At 49.1% G+C, this 18,447-nt stretch overlaps 1 protein-coding gene across 7 annotated transcripts; it reads right to left on the bottom strand.

The window, feature by feature from the left end:
• Window positions 1-516: 516 nt before the first annotated feature.
• zgc:113263 (uncharacterized protein LOC503753 homolog) lies at window positions 517-9,818 on the bottom strand. 7 transcript variants are annotated; one of them, XM_057022498.1, is made up of 24 exons: window positions 8,774-9,815; window positions 7,729-7,931; window positions 7,511-7,615; window positions 7,207-7,302; window positions 6,973-7,083; window positions 6,469-6,592; window positions 5,950-6,388; window positions 5,617-5,684; window positions 5,185-5,431; window positions 4,924-5,102; window positions 4,606-4,828; window positions 4,380-4,525; window positions 4,199-4,311; window positions 3,972-4,129; window positions 3,750-3,898; window positions 3,170-3,422; window positions 2,981-3,096; window positions 2,676-2,910; window positions 2,477-2,613; window positions 2,158-2,404; window positions 1,951-2,081; window positions 1,615-1,867; window positions 1,379-1,485; window positions 517-1,225 (listed from the first exon to the last, which is right to left on the bottom strand). In XM_057022498.1, exons 1-24 carry the CDS (start codon window positions 8,811-8,813, stop codon window positions 1,206-1,208), a joined length of 3,900 nt encoding a protein of 1,299 aa, XP_056878478.1. In that variant the 5' UTR covers window positions 8,814-9,815; the 3' UTR covers window positions 517-1,205. The 7 variants fall into 7 exon arrangements, with proteins under 7 accessions (XP_056878478.1, XP_056878479.1, XP_056878474.1 ...); XM_057022499.1 differs by having other exon boundaries at window positions 4,199-4,287; window positions 8,774-9,814; XM_057022494.1 differs by having other exon boundaries at window positions 3,972-4,311; window positions 8,774-9,816.
• Window positions 9,819-18,447: the final 8,629 nt, after the last annotated feature.

Genomic DNA, 18,447 nt, shown 5'->3' with positions numbered 1-18,447 from the left:
AAGTCCTGGGTCCATGGTTAAACTGTGGTGTTATGCACCTTGTGATGGGCAAATCAATAAATAAATGTATTTGTTCACAAATAAATCAACTCGAGGATCGATTGACTTTTCCAAAGTTTGAGACCGCAGTTTAATTTAAGGCGGGACGTCGAAAGATTGAATGGCGCATATGACTGGCTGGGCTTATACAGCTTTTCGCTCGCCGGGTAGAGCTACACCCTCAGGCCCCAGGTTTTTGTTTCTTTCTTCTTCGATAAGTGCGCTCACATTTAAGACGTTTGGGCTATTGTGTTCCAGAATAAATCAAAGGATTTTCTTTTTGTTAATTGAGGTCCAAGGTCAAGAGATTAAAGTGGAGGTTGAATGGGGGCCGGGCCGCTCCCTCCTCTCCTTTGGTTCTTGGAAGATCCCGGTAACGAGTCCGGTGAACCCTTGGACCCTCCCACCCCGTCTGGGGCAAATTCCCCTACTAAAGCAGCTCCCTCAGAACAGGAAATGGAATAATGTCAGTGAACATTTCCCCCGATTTTAACAGTACTAATTTATTTGTCAAACAAAACATGTCGAAAATGTCACATTAACGTTTAAAGGAACAAAGTCAATAATTTAAATAAATAAAGTTCTATACAAAGTCAAGTTGTATAAAAGAGAAGATCTGAGTAGATTACGGAAAAACAAATGTACTGCGTGTTTTGGTAAAAAAAAAAAAAAGAGTCTGGTCGCCATACTTTGGAAAGACAAGAGTTTACAAGAGTTCTGTACAAACTTTCCGTTCACTCGAGCTTTACACTGTTCTAGAAAAGTGAAGCAGGAAATTAAAAAGTTCATTGGGATCGAGTGGTCCGCTCCAGGTCATCGTTCCATATTTTGTAAGGCAAATGTAAAAGTAATCCTATAAAAATTGGCGGAGCTAAATAGAAAAGTGGGTTCTGTAGTTCTTGGACGCTGATGACCTGATGTTAAATACAGATGTGTGGCCAGATGTTGACCGTTGTGACAGAGCGGTGCCCGGTGAGACCTTTTAAAAGAAAAGAAAATACAGAGACAGAACAGGAGGTTTTGTGTGACTCCCACCGAGTCAGGATCAGAAGTTCAGTTTTGTTCCTCGAGCCCTGAGCTTCCTGGTTGTCATGGCTTTGAAATATGTACAAATCCCAGTGAACCGGAACACTTCCCCCAGCCGTCAGGACACGGCCCATTTGTCTTCATAACGGCTGCGTCGGGTCTGTAGACGGGCAGAAAAAATAGAAAAGTCTCCCGAGAACACGGTTTTAAAAGTGCTGCACGTCCATGAGTGTGTGCGTCACTGACATAATTACTTAAAATGATGGAATTCCAGATAATTGGGCGTCCGGGCTGAAGCGATGCGACTTCTTACCTGCGCCGTCGTCTGCGTCTTCGGCCACAGGCTCCGAGTTGATGACGTATTTGTTGCCAAACAGCTGCACCATCTGGTCAAAGAACTTGAATTCCTGTCTCTCCCCTCTGGAAACGACAGGGAAAAGCCGCTGGTTTGATACGAGCTTTAAAAACTGGCGCGCGTGCAAGACAACGCCGCTTGAACACAGATAAGACCGCCTGAACGTCCCCCTGACAGAGGACGGAGGAACCTACCTTCTCCCTTCCAGGAATTGTCGGAAATTAGCCTTCAGCCTCTTGATCCTGTTCTGACACTGCTCAGGAGTGCGCAGGAAACCCTGGCTGGCCATGAGCTCGGACACCTGCGAGTAGATCTGTTTGTTCATCGCCGAGCCCTTCAACATCTGCTGGATGTCTCCGCTCCTCCAGATGTTCAGAAGGGCCTCCGTCTCGCTGTCCGTCCAGATCTGCTTGGAATTTTCCGGCATCCACTGAGCACTTGCTGTCGCTACAGCCATGAAATGGGGTTGAAGCCACAGCTTATTTGGTTTGACCCTCAAAAATCACCTCTATTTCAATTTAAAATCTCACCTCTGCCGAGTTCGGCCTCGGCCCCGTATTCCTCCGCCTCTTCTGGCACCAACAAGTCCGAGTCCGAGTCGTCCACTTTCAGCTGCTTCCTGAAAATTCCATCCATCTCGCTGAAAAATTTAAAATCCTGCCTACATCCAACGAAAAGATTAAAACAACGAACCTCCACCAGCGACACGCTAGGGAATTAAAATAAACAGCACTCACTTCTCATGGAGGAAGCCGTATTTGAGCCGCTTGATGCGGGAGTAGCACTGGTCCGTGGTCCGCGAGTACCCTCGGTTGCTCATCTTCTCGGAAATGTACTCAAACACGTGGCGGTTCTTCTGGGAACCTTTCAGCGTGAGCTGGACGGGGTCCTCGCCCCAGATCTCCAGCAGGGTACGCGTCTCCCGCTCCGACCAGGGCGTCTTTCTACTCAGGTCGGCCTGGAGGAAGTGGCCGCCCTGCTCGTCTGGGTAGAGAAACGACACGTTCACCCATGGGTTCTTTACCTCCGAGTCCAATTGACCGTCCTTCAACCTACACACGTCGGGACCCTTTTCCACGAGCGGCTGCGACGCGGCGTCGGCGGGGGAACCGTCCTCGTCGACGTACTCGGAGGTGTCGCCGAGAACCGGGGCGAGGAGGTTAAAGTACCGGAAGGAAACGGGGCGTCCGGTTCTGGAGGACGGAAGAGCAGCTTAGCGATGCCCCACAGGTGGAACGAAGCTCGTTGGTTCTACCTCCGGCTGTTGCAGTAGCGCCTGTACGTCTTCTTCAGCCGCTTCATCCGGGACTGGCACTGCTCCGCCGTCTTGGGGAACCCCACGCCGCTCATCTTCTCCGCTATCTCGGCGAAGATGTGGCTGTTGTGCACGCAGGTTTTCAGGCTGTGCTGCACGTCGTCCGCCGCCCACACCTCCACCAGGGCCACCGTCTCCGGCTCCGTCCAGGAAGAGTTCACGCCATCTGCAGCTGTTGGCGCGGAGGCAGCGGTTAAAAGGAAACGACCTTGGCACCATCGCAGGTGGACGGAAAACACGCGTACCCGCATCCTGATCTGCCTGCTCGTCTCTCCTGTCGTACTCGTCCATAGAGACCGCCTCCTGGCCCAGGATCTGCTCCAGCTGGGTGTAGAATCTGTAATCCACTTTCTTCCCGCACCTAGAAGTGAGGACGCGATGCGCGTTAGCGGATTGAACGGACGGTCAGACGGCGACTGACGGTCCGAGCGCACTTTTTCTTGTCGTAACACTGTCGGAAGTTGTTCCTCAGGGATTTGACTTTCCAGCGGCACTGCTCCGAGGTCTTGGAGAAGCCCAGGTCTTGCATTCGCTCCGAGATCTCGGCGTAAACGTAGCCGTTGTGGACGGATCCCCTCAGCGCCCTCTGGACGTCCTCCTCGCCCCAGATCTCGATGAGCGCCAGGATCTCCCCGTCTGACCACAAACTCGGTGGCGGCTTTTCCACCGACACGCTGGCAACTGCCTCTGGCGGGAAAAAAAAAAGGTCCCGGTTTTCCAACTTTACAGGCACATTTAAGATATTAGCACATTTACTTTTGAACAGTCTCGTATGTGGTTTTCCTTCATTTTCACCTTTATCATTTTGTTATTTATTTTTCTATATATGGGTATATGTGCGTCTGTGTATGTGTGTATACATATACATATATATATATATTTTTTTTTTTTTTACTATTGGAAATTTGTTATACTGCTATACCAATGTTTTTGATTCCCTATCTGTGAAAAAACATCAATAAAGAAAGTTTGTATAAAAAAAAAGATATTAGCGCCATAAAACTTCAAATCTACCCGGGTCGTTTCCTCCGTCGCCGTCGGAGTCTTCCGATATCTCGATGGCGTCCGTCTCCACGGCGGACGCCGACGTCGACGGCTGCTTATCCAGGATCTGCTCCAGCAGGTCGTAGAACTTGAAGTCGATTCTGTCGGAGCCGGTTGCGCTGAAGAAAGCGAAGCCCGCGGGGTTCAGACACCCGGCTCCCGTCAACAGCATCTGAGACGTGCGGCTCCTACCTGATGCTCTCCCGGCACTGCCGGTAGTTGCTTTTCAGGCGTTTGATTCTGGAGTGACACTGCTCCGGTGTTCGGGAGTAGCCGTTGGCCCGGAGTTTCTCGGAAATTTCGGTGAAAACGTGGCCGTTGTGAGGGTACCGGCGTATGCTCCGCTGCACCTGAACGGAGGAGATATCCCAGAGTTCCCCACGGACGCATGTCCGAATTACCTGAGAATCTTTACCAACCTGCGTGTCTCCCCAAATCTCCAGAAGGATGATTGTCTCTTTATCAGACCAGGGCACCTTCTTCCTGTCTTCAACGGCACCGACGGACTCTGAAGGGACAAAAGACTCGAGCTCTGAGCAGGAAAATAAGAGAAAGATGCAGCCTGATGGGTGACGGTCTAAACAGGCGGAGAGCATTTACCCCCGTCCTGAGGGGTAAAGGAGGAAAGGTCCTCGTCCAGCTCTCCAGATAGTTCCTCTGCCTGCTGCACCGGAACGAAGTCCTTCACCAAGATTTGCCCCAGTTCGTTGTAAAACTTGCAGTGAACTTGCTCCAGTTCTTTCAGGCTGGACAGAGGAACAAAGAGCAGTAATTCATCAGCATCCTGAATCCTTCCTTCGGTGTTTCCTGCCTCCAGCACACACACTTGTTGTGGTAGCTCTGCCTGAAGTTCAGCTTGAGCCTCTTCAGCCGTGTCTGGCACTGCTCTGGCGTCCTGGAGAAGCCCTGGGCAGCCATTTTGTTGGATATGATGGTGAAGATGTGTCCGGTTCTGTGCGTCATCCTCAGCTCCTGCTGCAGCGTGTCTTCCCCCCACGTGTTGATGAGGAGCAACGTCTCCGAGTCCGTCCACGGAACGCTCCGAGTCCCTTAAACGATCAAACGGGATTTTCATTTCTGCGCTTCGTACCCACGCGGGCGAAGAATCGCCAATCGAGAGGAGCCGTTCAGGCGGCAGGCGTACCGACTTCTCTTTGGATCGTTTGGCCGAGAACCTGCAGATCTTCGTCGCCGTCTCTGGACTCCTCGTCGTCGTTGAACTCTTCCACGTCGTACGTGATCTCGCTGGCGTTTGACGTGCGCGACGAGCCGAGTACCCGTTCCAGCTGCTCGTGAAACCTGTACTCCATCTTGGAGTTGGCTCTTTAGATCCCAGAAAGAGGAAAGAACATTTTAGGGAATCGAGGGGGACTCGACGCGAACGTGCGGTCCGTTTGACACCCACTTGTGGTTCTGACGGAAGTACTTCTTCAGCCGTTTGATCCTGGTCTGGCACTGCTCCACGCTCCGCATGTAGCCTCGCTCCGCCATCTTCTGCGCGATCTGCGTGAAAATGTGCCGATTCTTCAGGCAGCCCTTCAGAGCCCTCTGCACCGTGTCCTTCCCCCAGATGTCCAGCAGGTGGAGCGTCTCCTCATCAGACCAGGGAACTTTAGCGTCCTTGATGACGGAGAAAGATCCTTCCTGGGGATCTAACACAGGAACAGTGGGATGAAGATAAAAAACAAAGATTAAAATCTGCTTTTCAGCCAATTTAACCTACAAATACCTACAAATAAAGCAGGTCAGCGGCACATTCGGATTGTTTTTGACGTCTTTCCGCAACTTAAGCGTGTGACTTGATCATAAAATTCAGGCTGGGTGTCAGATTACCAACCTGTATACTCTCCCCATATGGAGATCAGAGGAGATTCGCCAGAATTCTCGTCATCCAGGGACGGATCTCTGCACCGGAGGGGGAAATAAATGACAGATTATTTGACTATCGATGCAGATTACCCAGATTTCTTTGCAATTGGGTTTAACCGATGGATGGCAGCAACGCAGCACGGTTTATATGGGATTAAATGTTCATGGTCCAAAGAATAATCCAGGCAGAATTATCGTCTGGATTTGCTTTTGAGCCAAATCCTTGAGAGCAGAAACATTCAACACAGACAAAATTTCCCCACACCAGTAATTAAGGAATAGAAATATTCGCAATCCTTACAGGAACGCTGACACTTCCGTGGGTTGTTTTGCGGGAATATCCACACCATCGCTCAATTTCCGCTTCCTGAGAAGTCGCGCGATCCTCGTGCTTTGGCCGCTGTCGTCAGCCACTGATTCAGTGTCTGTGGTCTCCCCGGATGTCGTGAGGTCGATCATCTCGTCGCACGGTGGCTTCCTGTCCCGGGAGATGCTCCCGCCGTCTCCAAGCTGCCAGTCCTCTGAGTCGCCCGTGTCCTTCCGTCTCTGCCTCGCCGCCCCAGGGCCCTTCCTGCTCGACCTCTCGATGCCGCCACCGTTGATGGGCGCGTCGGCGTGTCCTTTGAGCTCCGAGGCGTCTCCGAGTTGGGGCGAGGAAGCGGAGTTGATGACCGGTTTAGCTCCGGGAGGCAGAGACAATGAGGACAGGATGCAGTCGTCCATCGGTAAGAATCGAGGATCTACGGATAAACATCAGGTCACAAATACGGAAGCGGAGGACTGAAAGGATAAATGAGGGTTTGTGCTTGGAAAATCCCACCTTTCTCTTTAAAATGGCCGAGCTTCCTGTGGTGTTCCAGCACGGCCTTCATGTCCCCCGGCTGGAAAGAGGATCGTAAACAGTCGTTGAGGAGCGTCGGAGCGTCTCCCAGAAGCCCCGTCAGCTGGGAGAGGAGCAAAATTCACGTGATTTGAATGAAACACTTCCGACACAAATGAGCTCATTTCTGTTTACGGCGTGTTGATCGAGCTTTCGTTTTTGGCAGCTTGTCAGAGAAAAAGAGGAGGGGGAGGATTTATTGTGCTGCACCTGAGCCTCGTTAACCCTCGTCTGGATCCGTCTTGGGATCAGACAGCTGGGGCCCTTTTGAGCGCTGCTTTATTATTAGCGCGATACGAAACGCAGGCTTCTGACGGCACCTTTGACAGACTGGCGGTAAAATGCGGCTCAACCCAGAGCCAAAATATTCCATTCCTGCTTGGCGTCGTTTGGCCCTGACAGGAATAATCAGGAAAACAAAAAGAGTTTAAAGAGCCACGCCACCTGTGTGAAATCTGGAACTGGGAGCAGTTCGTCCAGCCTTGATATGAATTCCCACACCAGCATCTCCAGAGACGCGTCATACTTTGAGCCAAAGTAGGCGGGGAAGATTTCCTGTAACAGATGAAGATACTTCTGGATCACTGAGCCATTTAAAGCCTTCAGCCTTCAGTTTGATTGACAGGACATGAAATATATGGCTTCGTTTCACTCGCTTCGGCGTGCACGGTGTCTCACCTGGAAGAAGTGTTTTCTCTGCACGGGATCCTCCAGCAACGAGTGCACCAGCTCCACAAAGTTCACCTCAGATTCCTCCACCTGGTTAATGGTGTCCTGTCACACATGGAGGGGGGGGGGGGGGTGCAAGTTCACCAGGGCTGATGTGGTTAAGCAGATTTGAACAACCCGACAGGTCAGACTGTCCTTAACAGCAAATCCCCGACCAACAGAACATCAGATCTTCTTCCTTTTAAGCAACATTAGCTTCAGCGTTAGCACTAAAATAGCGCGGAGGGGGCCAGCCTGGCCTGTGGTGACTCACGTGGTGGTCCTTGGCGGTGCTGACGGGGGCTTTAATTCTGTCCAGATGGGGCTGGATGGCCTGCATGTCCACCGGGTGCTCTCCGCGGCACATTTCCAGAACCAGCTGATGACAAAGCGAAGCATCGCCATCACCAACGCTGAATTTCTGCTGTTATTGCCGTCACTCGAAGAGGAAAAACCTAAACCGAGCCCCTGAGTGCTGCTGCTTCTACTCACCCTGGCCCTAAGGCCCATGATGAGCTGAGCCTTCTGACTGTAGCTCATTAGCTCTGGGACTAGCTCCGTCACCATGGTAACAAACTCCTCCAGCATCCCGTAGTGGTCCACAAGTCCCTGCTGCACTACTTGCCACACCGCAGCTGACAGGAGCTGCAAAGGCGGGGCCAGGAGGCGCAGATACTGGACTGGAAGATCGTTACCTGCGAACAAATCCAGGAGGCCGTTTTTGAGTGCGAGGCCTCTAATAATCAAACCCAGTTCAATACATGTGATCTGTTTGGTCGGCGGCCTGGTTTAATGCCTGAAAAGCCCGTCTGATGCAACTACAAACCTAATCTCTGAACCATCATGACCGTTACCGTGGCACAGAAAGCCTCCACCATCCCCCATCGCCTTCCAGCAGCTCCACTAGCTCCAGGGGAGCCCGGGGCCATCTCCGACCACACATCCAGGTCGCCCCCCCCCTCCAAACCCCAGCCTTCAGGAGGAAGAGCCTCCCTCCCTGAATGCTGCTGATCACCTCTCAAAGGTCTTAAATATGCCACCGTAGCTTCGTGCACACCCAGAAAAGTCCTCTGGACTCTGGCGAGGCATCAACCATCGCCCCCCCCCGCATCTGTGCCACAGAGGATGCACTTCCTGCAGCAGCTGATGGGCTTCAACCCACCAGGGGCAGTCCTCTCCCACCATCTGCTCGGCCGCTGCCTTGCCAAGGACAAGGCCAGGCTGCGGAGGCTGATGGGACATTTATTTGACCCTTTCGTGGCTTCTTTTGTGCCCCCAGATCGACCAAAGAGTGCGAACGGGAGGCGTCTGACGCCAGAAGCCGCGCGAGTGAACTTTGTTTACAGCAGCCAAGTGCACGGATGATAGGAGCGTGATGCGTTCAGGTGCTCCGGGAGCCCTCAGACCCAAACTCAGCACAGCCGAGCAGCCCGACAGGCTGCCGACGCCAGAAGCTCCGGGAGAAAACATGTTCGGATTTACTGGTGTTGTTTTTTAAATCGCTATCAAAAAGAATTGATCTTTAAGGTTCACGCACCTCGGTTGCTTCCATTCTCAGCCCCTCGTTTTATTTCCATTTAGCGGCTCACCGACAAACAGCCCGTGCAGATGTCCACCTCGGGGTGTCGCGTTCGTTGTGGGGGGGAAGTCGGCGACGCGGAACGAATAAATTCTGTCAATTTTCCGGTCGATAAAGCATCGATAAGCGATCGCCAGCGCGTGAGTCGCGAGTGCGGATCGGAAGGCTGCATTCACGGGCTCGGAGCAGCGGCAGAACAAAGGTTTCTGTCGGTCTCATCCGCTTCAGTCCAGATCACGGCAAGCCCTCTTTCCTGGTTGGTTGACGAAGACCGGATCAGCCCGGCGACTCGCCGCTAGGTGGCGCTAGCGAACCGCAAGAAAAGGTTCCGACTTCCCAGGAAAGTGGAACGCAGCATAATAATAGTTGCGAATTTGTTCACAAATTAAGATTTATTGTACTTATCGGTCTGTAAAATATTAAAACAACACTCCACATAATGTTTACAAAACAAATATAGATGTCTGTTTATTCTATAATGTTTTGTCGTTACGTTTTTAAAAATGAGAGAGAAAAAAAATTCTATCTATATTTCTCTGATGTCGCTTTTGTACATTACATTATGTTGCATATTTTATTCACCGTAGTTCTGGGTTTTGGGGGGTTTTAATCTGCGTTAAAGCTGATTAATATATTAAGTAAAATAATACAGCATTGTCCACTTTGAATTTTCAACACAGGTGCTTAATGTGCTAAATGTCATCAATTTAACAATTTTAATTTCTTTTGAGACAATAATAAATAGGATTATCACCACATAAACAGTTGTTTTCAAAAGTTTGGCGATTGCGTTTTATTTGTATTTATATGATCAGACCAGCAGGTGGCAGCATGGGGCGGAAATCGACAATGTTGGTAAACAGAGAAGAAGAATGTTCCCAGCTGGCGGAGCAGGAACGTCAACATCTGTTTGACCGCTGCTGCTGCAACAGCGACGCAGATATCAGCAGCCGGGACAAGGTCGCTCCCACACTGGGGAACAATAAGATCCAGCTGGGGGACTAAATATGTCTGAGAAAAGTTTAAAAGTCAAATATAGTAAATCACAGTTCTGGTATGTAGAAAGGATATCAAGCCAAATCCTGGTGCAATTCTTATTTCGTTCTTAAATAAATAGTTTCAATGGTGTTGAGTATTTTATTTGTCTGGAATGAGCTATTGATTTCTAACGATTCGTATTATTTCAGCATGCATAGTATTACAACATTCATTTTTGTTTTGATGATGTATTAATCACATTCATTGTAAGAAATAAATGTCTATCTCAATAATTTTTGATCAACTGTGCAAACTTTTATTCCTAAAAAGTCCAAACGAAGTGCATACATTGAATATACTGCAAATATGGGGAACATTTTGAATTTGTCATCAAATATCTTTTCCATGATCGGGCAGCTAACCCACACTGTCCACTAGATGACGCTCTAACCAAATAATCCAGGTCAGACGACAGTTAAGGTACATCAAGACTATCAGGGTTGTAGATATTTAAAAACCCAACCAACCAAACAAACAAAACCCAGCAGAGTCACATACTACAGTGGCCCAAACCTTGTAGCTGCTGTTTAGCCTCGAAGAGAGGGCAAAAACACATCTCTGAACCTCTCCCAACAACCTGAGCCAGGTGAAAGACATTTGATTTAATATCTCCACCCACCATCACAAATTGTAGCCTCGTCACTTGTCAAACTATGAAGAATTTTCACGATGAAGTGTCAAAGAGAAAACACACATTCACGCATAATTACAACTAGTAACCTACAAAAAGGATCTGATTCGTTTATTCTAGACTGTCCCCCCTCATGTTTTTTCATCTCAACTACCCGAGTGACTCAACTTTGGCCACAATGGATTCATATGTTTATAAAATATACTATCGTTGAATTGTGTTATATCAATTGTTCAAATGTACAGGTTCCACTCCCCGCCGCTAGGGGGCAGCAAACACCTGATCATGAGCCTCTGGCACGTGGACCCCGGGTGACGATGATGAAGGTTCCAGCAAGACACTCACTTGCTTAAAGTTCCCTAATGGCATCACTCCACAGGAAACAGAGCTTAATAATTCATAACGGGCGCTCATAAATTGCAATGAGTTTCTAATTAGAAGGAGCCCAGAGTGATTGTCTCTGAGGCGGTTCTAACAAGAGCAGCATCACACTGACAGATTGACAGAGTCCTGGTGGCGGATTGCTCCAAATCGTCTCATTATAAGTTAAAGACAAACTTTTTGTGTTAAACGGCAATTATTTGGGATAATTGAATGATCTACAGAGAGATGGAGGGAGGTTCATGCATACAAATGTCCCAGATGTTAGCAGCTTTTTCTTCTTGAAGCTGCTAATATCTGATATTTTGACTTTCAGCTTGGAACATAAGGGCTCTGTGTACTTTTATTGAATTCAAAAGGGGAAGAATTGTTAGCTTAACTTAGCCTGAATGGCAACAAAAGTCTAAGAATTGAATTCAATGTAGAAACAAAAGATGCCTGTGTCATCAAATAGCTTTTATCAGCTAAAATCCTCACACGCTGGGCTGCTGACAAGCTTCAGCTTCAGCTGCCTCTGAGCCCAGTTCACAAAAAAAACAAACACCGTTGGCCTGTTTCAGCTCCATAAACAAACATCTTTTCTGCGAAATGAATGTTCTGGAAGGACGTGTGCGAGCTCCAGGTAGTGTAAACGAGCGAGCCTCCGCCGACCCGCCTGCTCTTTCATCAAATAGATGAAGTGCAGTAAAGCGGAGAGTGTAACAACAGTAATCACTTAATGGAGTTCATTAAAGCAGTAAAATAAAGGTCAGTGACACCCCCGCTCGGGACAGCTCATGGATATTATGTTTCTGTTTACCGGTGGAGGATAATTTAATGCCATAACCCTGAAGGACGGTGGCCGCCGACTGCTGAGGGACGTCCAGAGGTGCTTGGTATGTGCGTGAGTGTCTGAGCTTTGGCCTGGCAGAAGACACCGGACAGGTGGGTGCTCAGCCAGCCAAAGTCCTATTATTTGCTCAGGGGCAGACAAACGTGCGTGTGCACGCGTGTGTGTGTGTGTGTGTGTGGCCGTGTGTGGTAATTACTTTTTCTGTGTGTGCAGACGGGGTGATTAGAGTTGGGCGGTGGGTGGAGGGCTTGTCAGAAGTTATCTCCCCATCTCATCTCATCATAGGCAGTCTGGCGGATTCCCTCGATGGCTCTACGGCCCGACGCCGCGGTGCTGCTGTCAATCGGGCCGTCAACGCCTGCAGAAATCGATGCCAATCTCCCCTCCGTTGCTATTTTTAACCCGCGCTCGGAAACCTGGGCCTTTGATAAGGATGCTGCCTCCTGTTGGCTCCCCTCTTCGGCTTAGCGACCCCCCCCCCGCTCCCTTCGCCTCACTTCCTCTCACCTCAAGTTCTTCCACCCCCACTGCTGATGAGGTGATAACAGACGGAGCTACAGGCACAAACCTGCGTGATGTTTGTACTTTAGCACGTTCAGGAGCCATTCCCGTCCGCTTTTACCCGCGATCTGATGATTAGCGCCAAAACCCGGCGATTAGTCGGCCTCGGTGGAGTTCGGTAAATGAACTCGGAGCACATTTGTTCGTGGAATTTTTCCCATTTTGAATGTCATGAAACGAGTTACTCTGCCGTGGGAGGCATCGGCATCTAACGATGAGCTCGGAAGCGACGCGATTCCGCAGAATCTGACGGATGTGAGGGGCACCAACGCCGGAGGAGGCGAGCCACAGATCCCCTCCGCTGACAGATTTTCCACACAAATCCGAGTTTTGACTTTAAACCGCAAAAGTCTGGGAGTGTGTTTCCAGCGGCACAAATCTACTTTCACTGACTGAGCCGGGAGGAAAAAAAGGAAGAAAAAAAGATGGCCACTCGGGGGTTAGAGCTGAGCTCTTCGCCACATATAGATGAAAGAGAATATTGATATCGATCAGCAGAAGTTAAGGCAGGACCGGAACACACGCCACCGGGGACCTGAGGTGTGGACAGGGCGGTGTCTTCGGCCCAAAACTGCGGCTGGTGAAATCGTTTCTACCTGGTTACAGAGCAGTAGTGCACATGATCTTTATAAACCGCACAAGACCACAAACTGATACAATCAGGGCTTGTAATCGCTCCGTGGAAAGGTTGCGGACCGGGATAATGGAGATGGGGGCAGGAAGGGGGGGTGGGGGGGGGGAGACAGGTAGCAAAAGGGACCAAGCTGGCTGATGGGTAGAGGGTCATGGATCTCAGGAGCTGCAGGATGGTCTGGCAGGGTATCAAAAATGCAACCTGGTGGACCGAGACTAAGGGGAACATCAAAGGTGTGTGGCGGGAAGGAGTGGGTGGTTCCAGAGGGGGCAGTGAGCTCCACCAATCCTCCAAAAAACCATCGTTTTATCCTTATTTATAATTCAGTTTTTGATGACATTAGCTACTTTTACCTGCATCGGTGACCTCTGACCCCACTGACACATCTTCTAGGGGCTTTACAGAAACCCAGGGCAAGAGTGGCCAGGGAAAAACTGGCTTTTAAGAGGAAGAAACCTTGAGCAAAACCAGGCCAACACAGAGAGGGCAGCTCCTGCTGATGGCTGGAGTGATTCTGCTCCATCTCCCTCCTCAGCAGGAGGGTCCTACTCAAGGGTTCTCCCTGTTGATAGCCAGCTTTTCCTGCCACTTGTTCAGGAGCCAGGCTCTGGATTCTCTGGAACATCCTGACTGAAACAGATGCGACATCAAGTGGAATTGAATTTTACCTTCTGCCACCATCTGCACGCGCTCGGACACGGAGCCCATCTCGGAACCCCGGTTTATTGTCGTCTGGACGGGCCGGGTCCTCCCCTCCTCTCCGCTGTGAAGCTTGAAAGAAAGCTTGTTTTCTGGTTGTTTTGCAGCCAGGCTAATTTGACCGGCGCTGAGACCAGTTTGATTGTTCTAAGTGGAACAAGACCAGTGAGGTAATTAGTGATAATCTCACTTTGATGCCGGCTGGGCGGCCTGCTGCTCGGACAGACCGTTACGCAACCCAGAGGTCACGGGTTCGACCTCCGCTGTTTACCATCAGCTGTCCACGCTGGAAACGTGCCCTTGAGCAACAAGAGCCAGAAGTTATTTGAAGTTTTGTGTACAAGAAGGCTTTATCTACAATAATACCTATTTGGGTATTAACTCGGAATAATTCGAGCTGCCACTTTTGGTCACTGTCTATTGGCTTTTTTCCCTTTTGTCCATTTTGTTTTTTCCAAGTTGTTGACAGAACTCAATACAAACATTTTCGCGCTAATTGGGTGTTTTTGTGGAAGCCAGATTAATCAGCCGCGGGGTATTTAATGTTGTTTGGGCAGCTGAGAGGTAATACAGCCAAGCCATTAACATATCATTAAAGAGTCCTCAGCGCTGTAAACTGCAGCCAGAACGCTGACGCCACAATCTCATTAAGTGGACTCCGAGAGGGGGGAACGTCGACCGGTGATGGGTTTTAGCGAGACGCTGAGAAAAATCTTGGAGGCTCAGCATTCCGGTGTCACAACGGGACGTCTACGGGTCACAGCGCCGGATTAGATCGTTTCCAAAATGCCACGTCGGCTCCCGCTATTATTCAGATGTAGCAAAAACTGGTGACTCAGGTGAAGACGTATTTTAGCATTGCGCTTCTCCGGTTTTCATCATTTGAGATAATGCGATGCGCTTGCGAAAGGTCTTAATAACCAGTCCGGAGACTCAGGACTAAGGCCTGACAGGGCGCGATGCTACACTGTGACCTGCTGTTTCAGCTAGCACACTAACAACCTTTGGATAAAGATCCGACACCTAGCGTAGAAGTAGCCTTCATCGGTGTTAGCGTCCTGGCCTAAAACCCAGATGTTAAGAGCCACAAGTGTTGATTCCTCACCTGCCAGAGAGGATGAGCTGGATGTGACCCTAATTAACAAAGGGATGATGGGAAGGAATGCTCCTGATGTGTTGATTTTCTCAGTTATTCTATTATGGGATTTAAAATTGGCGCCTGACTTGTCATAAAGTTCCCTCTTTGTGTTTTTGTTGACTCATTCTGTATCTCCGCTCTGCAGGATTCATCTGTGTCAATATTTGACCATCTTTCGGGATTAATTACACATTCTTTTTTGTGCGCACGCTCAAATTTCGGGGATTATCCAATTACCGCTTGCACACTGGCAAACAAGAGGGGAGGGTGGGGGGGCTCTTTGCCTTGTGTTAATTGGAAGGAAGAGCGGTGCCAGAGCTCAAAGAGGGCCTCCATCACTGAGAATTATTCAGGATGCGTGGTGTGGTTTCCTCTGATTTCATCAGAATAAAGATGGCTGAGGCGATTCCCCCAGACAGGGGCCAGCTGGTGTGTGTGGGCGAGCTCGTCTGCCCCCCAAAACATAAATCTCTGAGAAAAGAAAACCAAAGAATCACACCACGCCTGTAAAGTTGGCCCTCAACAATCGGCCGGTTGCCTGCTGTCACGCCATTTTTGCGTGGGAATAGCGAGTAACTTTATTCTTTAATGAGCCGCAACGCAATCGTGGCGTCATCTGTAGCAACTCGGTGGCGAATTCAACACGTGTCACAGACAGGGTTAATTAAACCGCCAGATTATTGATCCACCAATGAAGCACTCGGTCGGTCGCCATATTAACGCATGTGACACCTGAAGTGTTCAGATCCGCTGAGACGTTCACGTCCCTCCCGTAAAATTGTAAACCAGCGCTCGTGCGGCATTCGATAAACAAAAGCAACAACATCCAGAGAGTTTGACAGCCAAATTAAACCAGATATGTGGCAGGTTGAACAGGCGGCATTCATAATTTATTGAGCTGCGTGGATGTTACAACAGGGAACAAATGAAGCAGGAAACACAAAAGAGCATTATTTATTACACGGAGAAAAGCGCAGCCCGCGGGGGCGGATACGGCACAACACGGCACCCGTACATTACTGTACACAAACAATACATTACTGCTGCCGTCAGGTGCAAATGCTATTACTCCAAACGCAACGATTTCCATGTTTTTTACCCGAATGGGAGGCTTCGGCGACCTTGTTCGAGCTGCGCACCCGGAGTACTCCTAAAAGTCGCTGCATAATTTATAAACGCGCGCTACTCAACTTATTCCGACGAATATCCTGACATTTGGGAAATGTGAGGTTTACCATCAGATCATAACCGAGACAGGAACACAGCCCCCGGCATCCATCAATTCAAACCCTCCCCTTTTGCTTTAAATAATGCAAACACTTTCCCATAGATCTGGATTCCCACCTTCGCATTCCCACGGACCCCCCGCTGGTTCCCAATCGAACTGCTGAGCCTCACTAATGTTTTTCTCTTCTCCGAGACAGGGAGGGGGAAAAAAGACCTCGTAGGAGTGGGAACCTGAAAAATAAATTAAATTGATAATGCAAGGCAAAGAAACTTCCCACCCCTCCCACTGAATATTAGATCACAAAAGCACAGCCCTGCATAAATCATTAACCTCCCTCCATATCTGTTGCAATCACATCACCAATAATTACCCATCTCGGATCTGCGGGTAATGTCGCACAATTGCAGGCGCGTGTCGGATCCCCCCCCCCCCCCCCCCCCCCCCTTTCTTTTTAATAACCGAGAATCAATAATTCAGGTTTCGGCCTGTGGTTTATTTCAGAGAAAACAGAAACAGAAGGCTGACATTTAAACCCAAAGCCCAGCGCGCCGGCTGGTCCAGGCAGCCAGAGGAGCGGATGAGTTTCTTGCTTAATTGGTTGGCGCCGAGTTGTGGAGGGAGACAGTTATTTAGTTAAATTTAAATTTTTCTGAGACTCGTTTGTGGAGGGAGGAGAATTTGAAGGTCTTTAAATTGGAACTGAGGTGCAAATGACAGTCTGGGAGCTCAAAATCAGCAAGTCATGTTTTTTTTTAAAAGGAAAAAAGCTGGGTTACACAAAAACAAACCCATAAATATCAGTTTAGGTAACCGAGCATGATTTGCAAGAGCTCTAGAAACGATATAGAAATACAATAGAAAAGCAGATTTATTGTCAATTTCATGTTAATACAACTTTTTTTTTAAAAAGGCAGAGTAGAATTTGAAAGTATTTTTGCAAAATATTCAATAAAATGAGACAAAAAAACAGTGCAGCATATAAAAATACAGTGTAGCCATAAATATACAGTAGCAGCTACAGAATATTGCATTGGCGGAACATTTCTCTCCAAAACAGACTGAATAAATTGATGGTATTTCCTCTCTATGCTGCTCCCAAGTGGGAGAAAATAATATGCAGTGACCCAATTAAACCACGTCATATTTATTAACGATTACAGTTTTAGCCAAAAACAAAAAGACTAGCATCCTGGCTAACATCAGAATCTGCACAAATGGCTTCACAAAGCTCATTTCTCTTTCTTCTGCACATCCTGTGTGTTGACAATCAACCTACCTGTGTTTGGTTCCAGTCCTGCAACCCTCTGCTCCCCCAGTTCTATTTAAAGAACTTCCCAATTCTGCACCAGGACCTCGGGGCAGAGGGAGCCGGAGAGTGAATTTGAAATGCAGAGCGCATAAAGTCGGCGTGGAGGTGGGAAATACTGGCGAAAAGTAGGTCTGTTTGCAACTTTAAACCGCTTTTATCCCTCTGTGCTGCGGTATTTGTGGGGCCGCCGGTGCCAACGTGGCGGCTGTCGTTCCCGTGTGCTGGCCGAGCTCTCGCCGCGTGTTTAGTGGCTTCTACTCCTACATGAACCCATCTACCATCACGTAGGAATAAAAAGCCATAAGACACAACAGCAATCTCACAGTGGGAAGGGAAAAAGGGGAAGAAACAGGAGGACGCCGCCGCCACACCGCCAAATTAAAAGCAGGGAAAAGCAACAGGAACAGGGGAGGCCATTTCACAGTCGTTCCAAAGGCAGAGGTAACCCAGAGGTGATGGGAGTATTTACCAGCCCTGGCGGTGTTTGTCTTTGCCTCTGTTTGATTATGTGCCTCTGTGTACAGCGGATGAATATGTAACGCAGCCGTTGCCAGAATTCCTCTGTGAGTAAACCGTATTTGATGCGCTCCGAGCTAATGGCTCTGATGGGCCCGCGCAAACTCCATCTGCTCTGACTCACAGGCACGTTTTTAATGCGCCGCGGCCCGGCTCCCTTCAGATGTTACAAGAAAAATATGAAAAGAGGAAGCACGAGTCGTGCTTCTAGTAATATCCACTTCATATTCTCCGTTCGGAGAAGAGAGGCGGCGGTGCCCCGCACACTGCGAGGTTACAGTATATAAGTGGATGCACGCACGAGTCGGGCGCATCCAGATAAATATGCATGACTCCACCGCGGTAGGTTCTCGTGCTTTGTATGCTAATGATCTTATACAAGTTTAATCATGCGACTGCGGTGCGTGGAGGGTGTGAAGGTAGCCGGGATGAAACGCCCAAGATTGGACCTGCGCGTCCTCAAAAATCCTCTGTTAGGCCTCCGGAGTGGAGGCGTGAGAGGCGATGCAACCGATTTCATCTGGTTTTAGTCATTAAGCGGGGAAAAGAAGAGAATTAATGAGGATTTGTTTGCAAGCTTCTGTTGTATTTGTTTGAACTGCGGTTTCCGGAGCACGACACTGACCCCTACGGATCCCCAGGGTATTGCAACCACTAGAGTAAAA

This window comes from Takifugu flavidus, chromosome 22 (genome assembly GCF_003711565.1).
Source record: "Takifugu flavidus isolate HTHZ2018 chromosome 22, ASM371156v2, whole genome shotgun sequence".
Taxonomy (NCBI): domain Eukaryota; kingdom Metazoa; phylum Chordata; class Actinopteri; order Tetraodontiformes; family Tetraodontidae; genus Takifugu; species Takifugu flavidus.
Note: the sequence above shows the minus strand (reverse complement) of the source record. Positions and strands in the feature narration are given on the sequence as shown.

What these genes read in the sequence shown, in the direction of transcription:
- zgc:113263 (XM_057022494.1), bottom strand. Translation starts at nt 8,813, where the DNA reads ATGGAAATAAAACGAGGGGCTGAGAATGGAAGCAACCGAG. An exon ending in CAGTTCCAGATTTCACACAG is followed by an intron (nt 6,593 to 6,972) that starts GTGGCGTGGCTC and finishes CTCCTCTCCCAG; the next exon opens with CTGACGGGGCTTCTGGGAGA. An exon ending in CAATTCCTGGAAGGGAGAAG is followed by an intron (nt 1,486 to 1,614) that starts GTAGGTTCCTCC and finishes TGTCGTTTCCAG; the next exon opens with AGGGGAGAGACAGGAATTCA.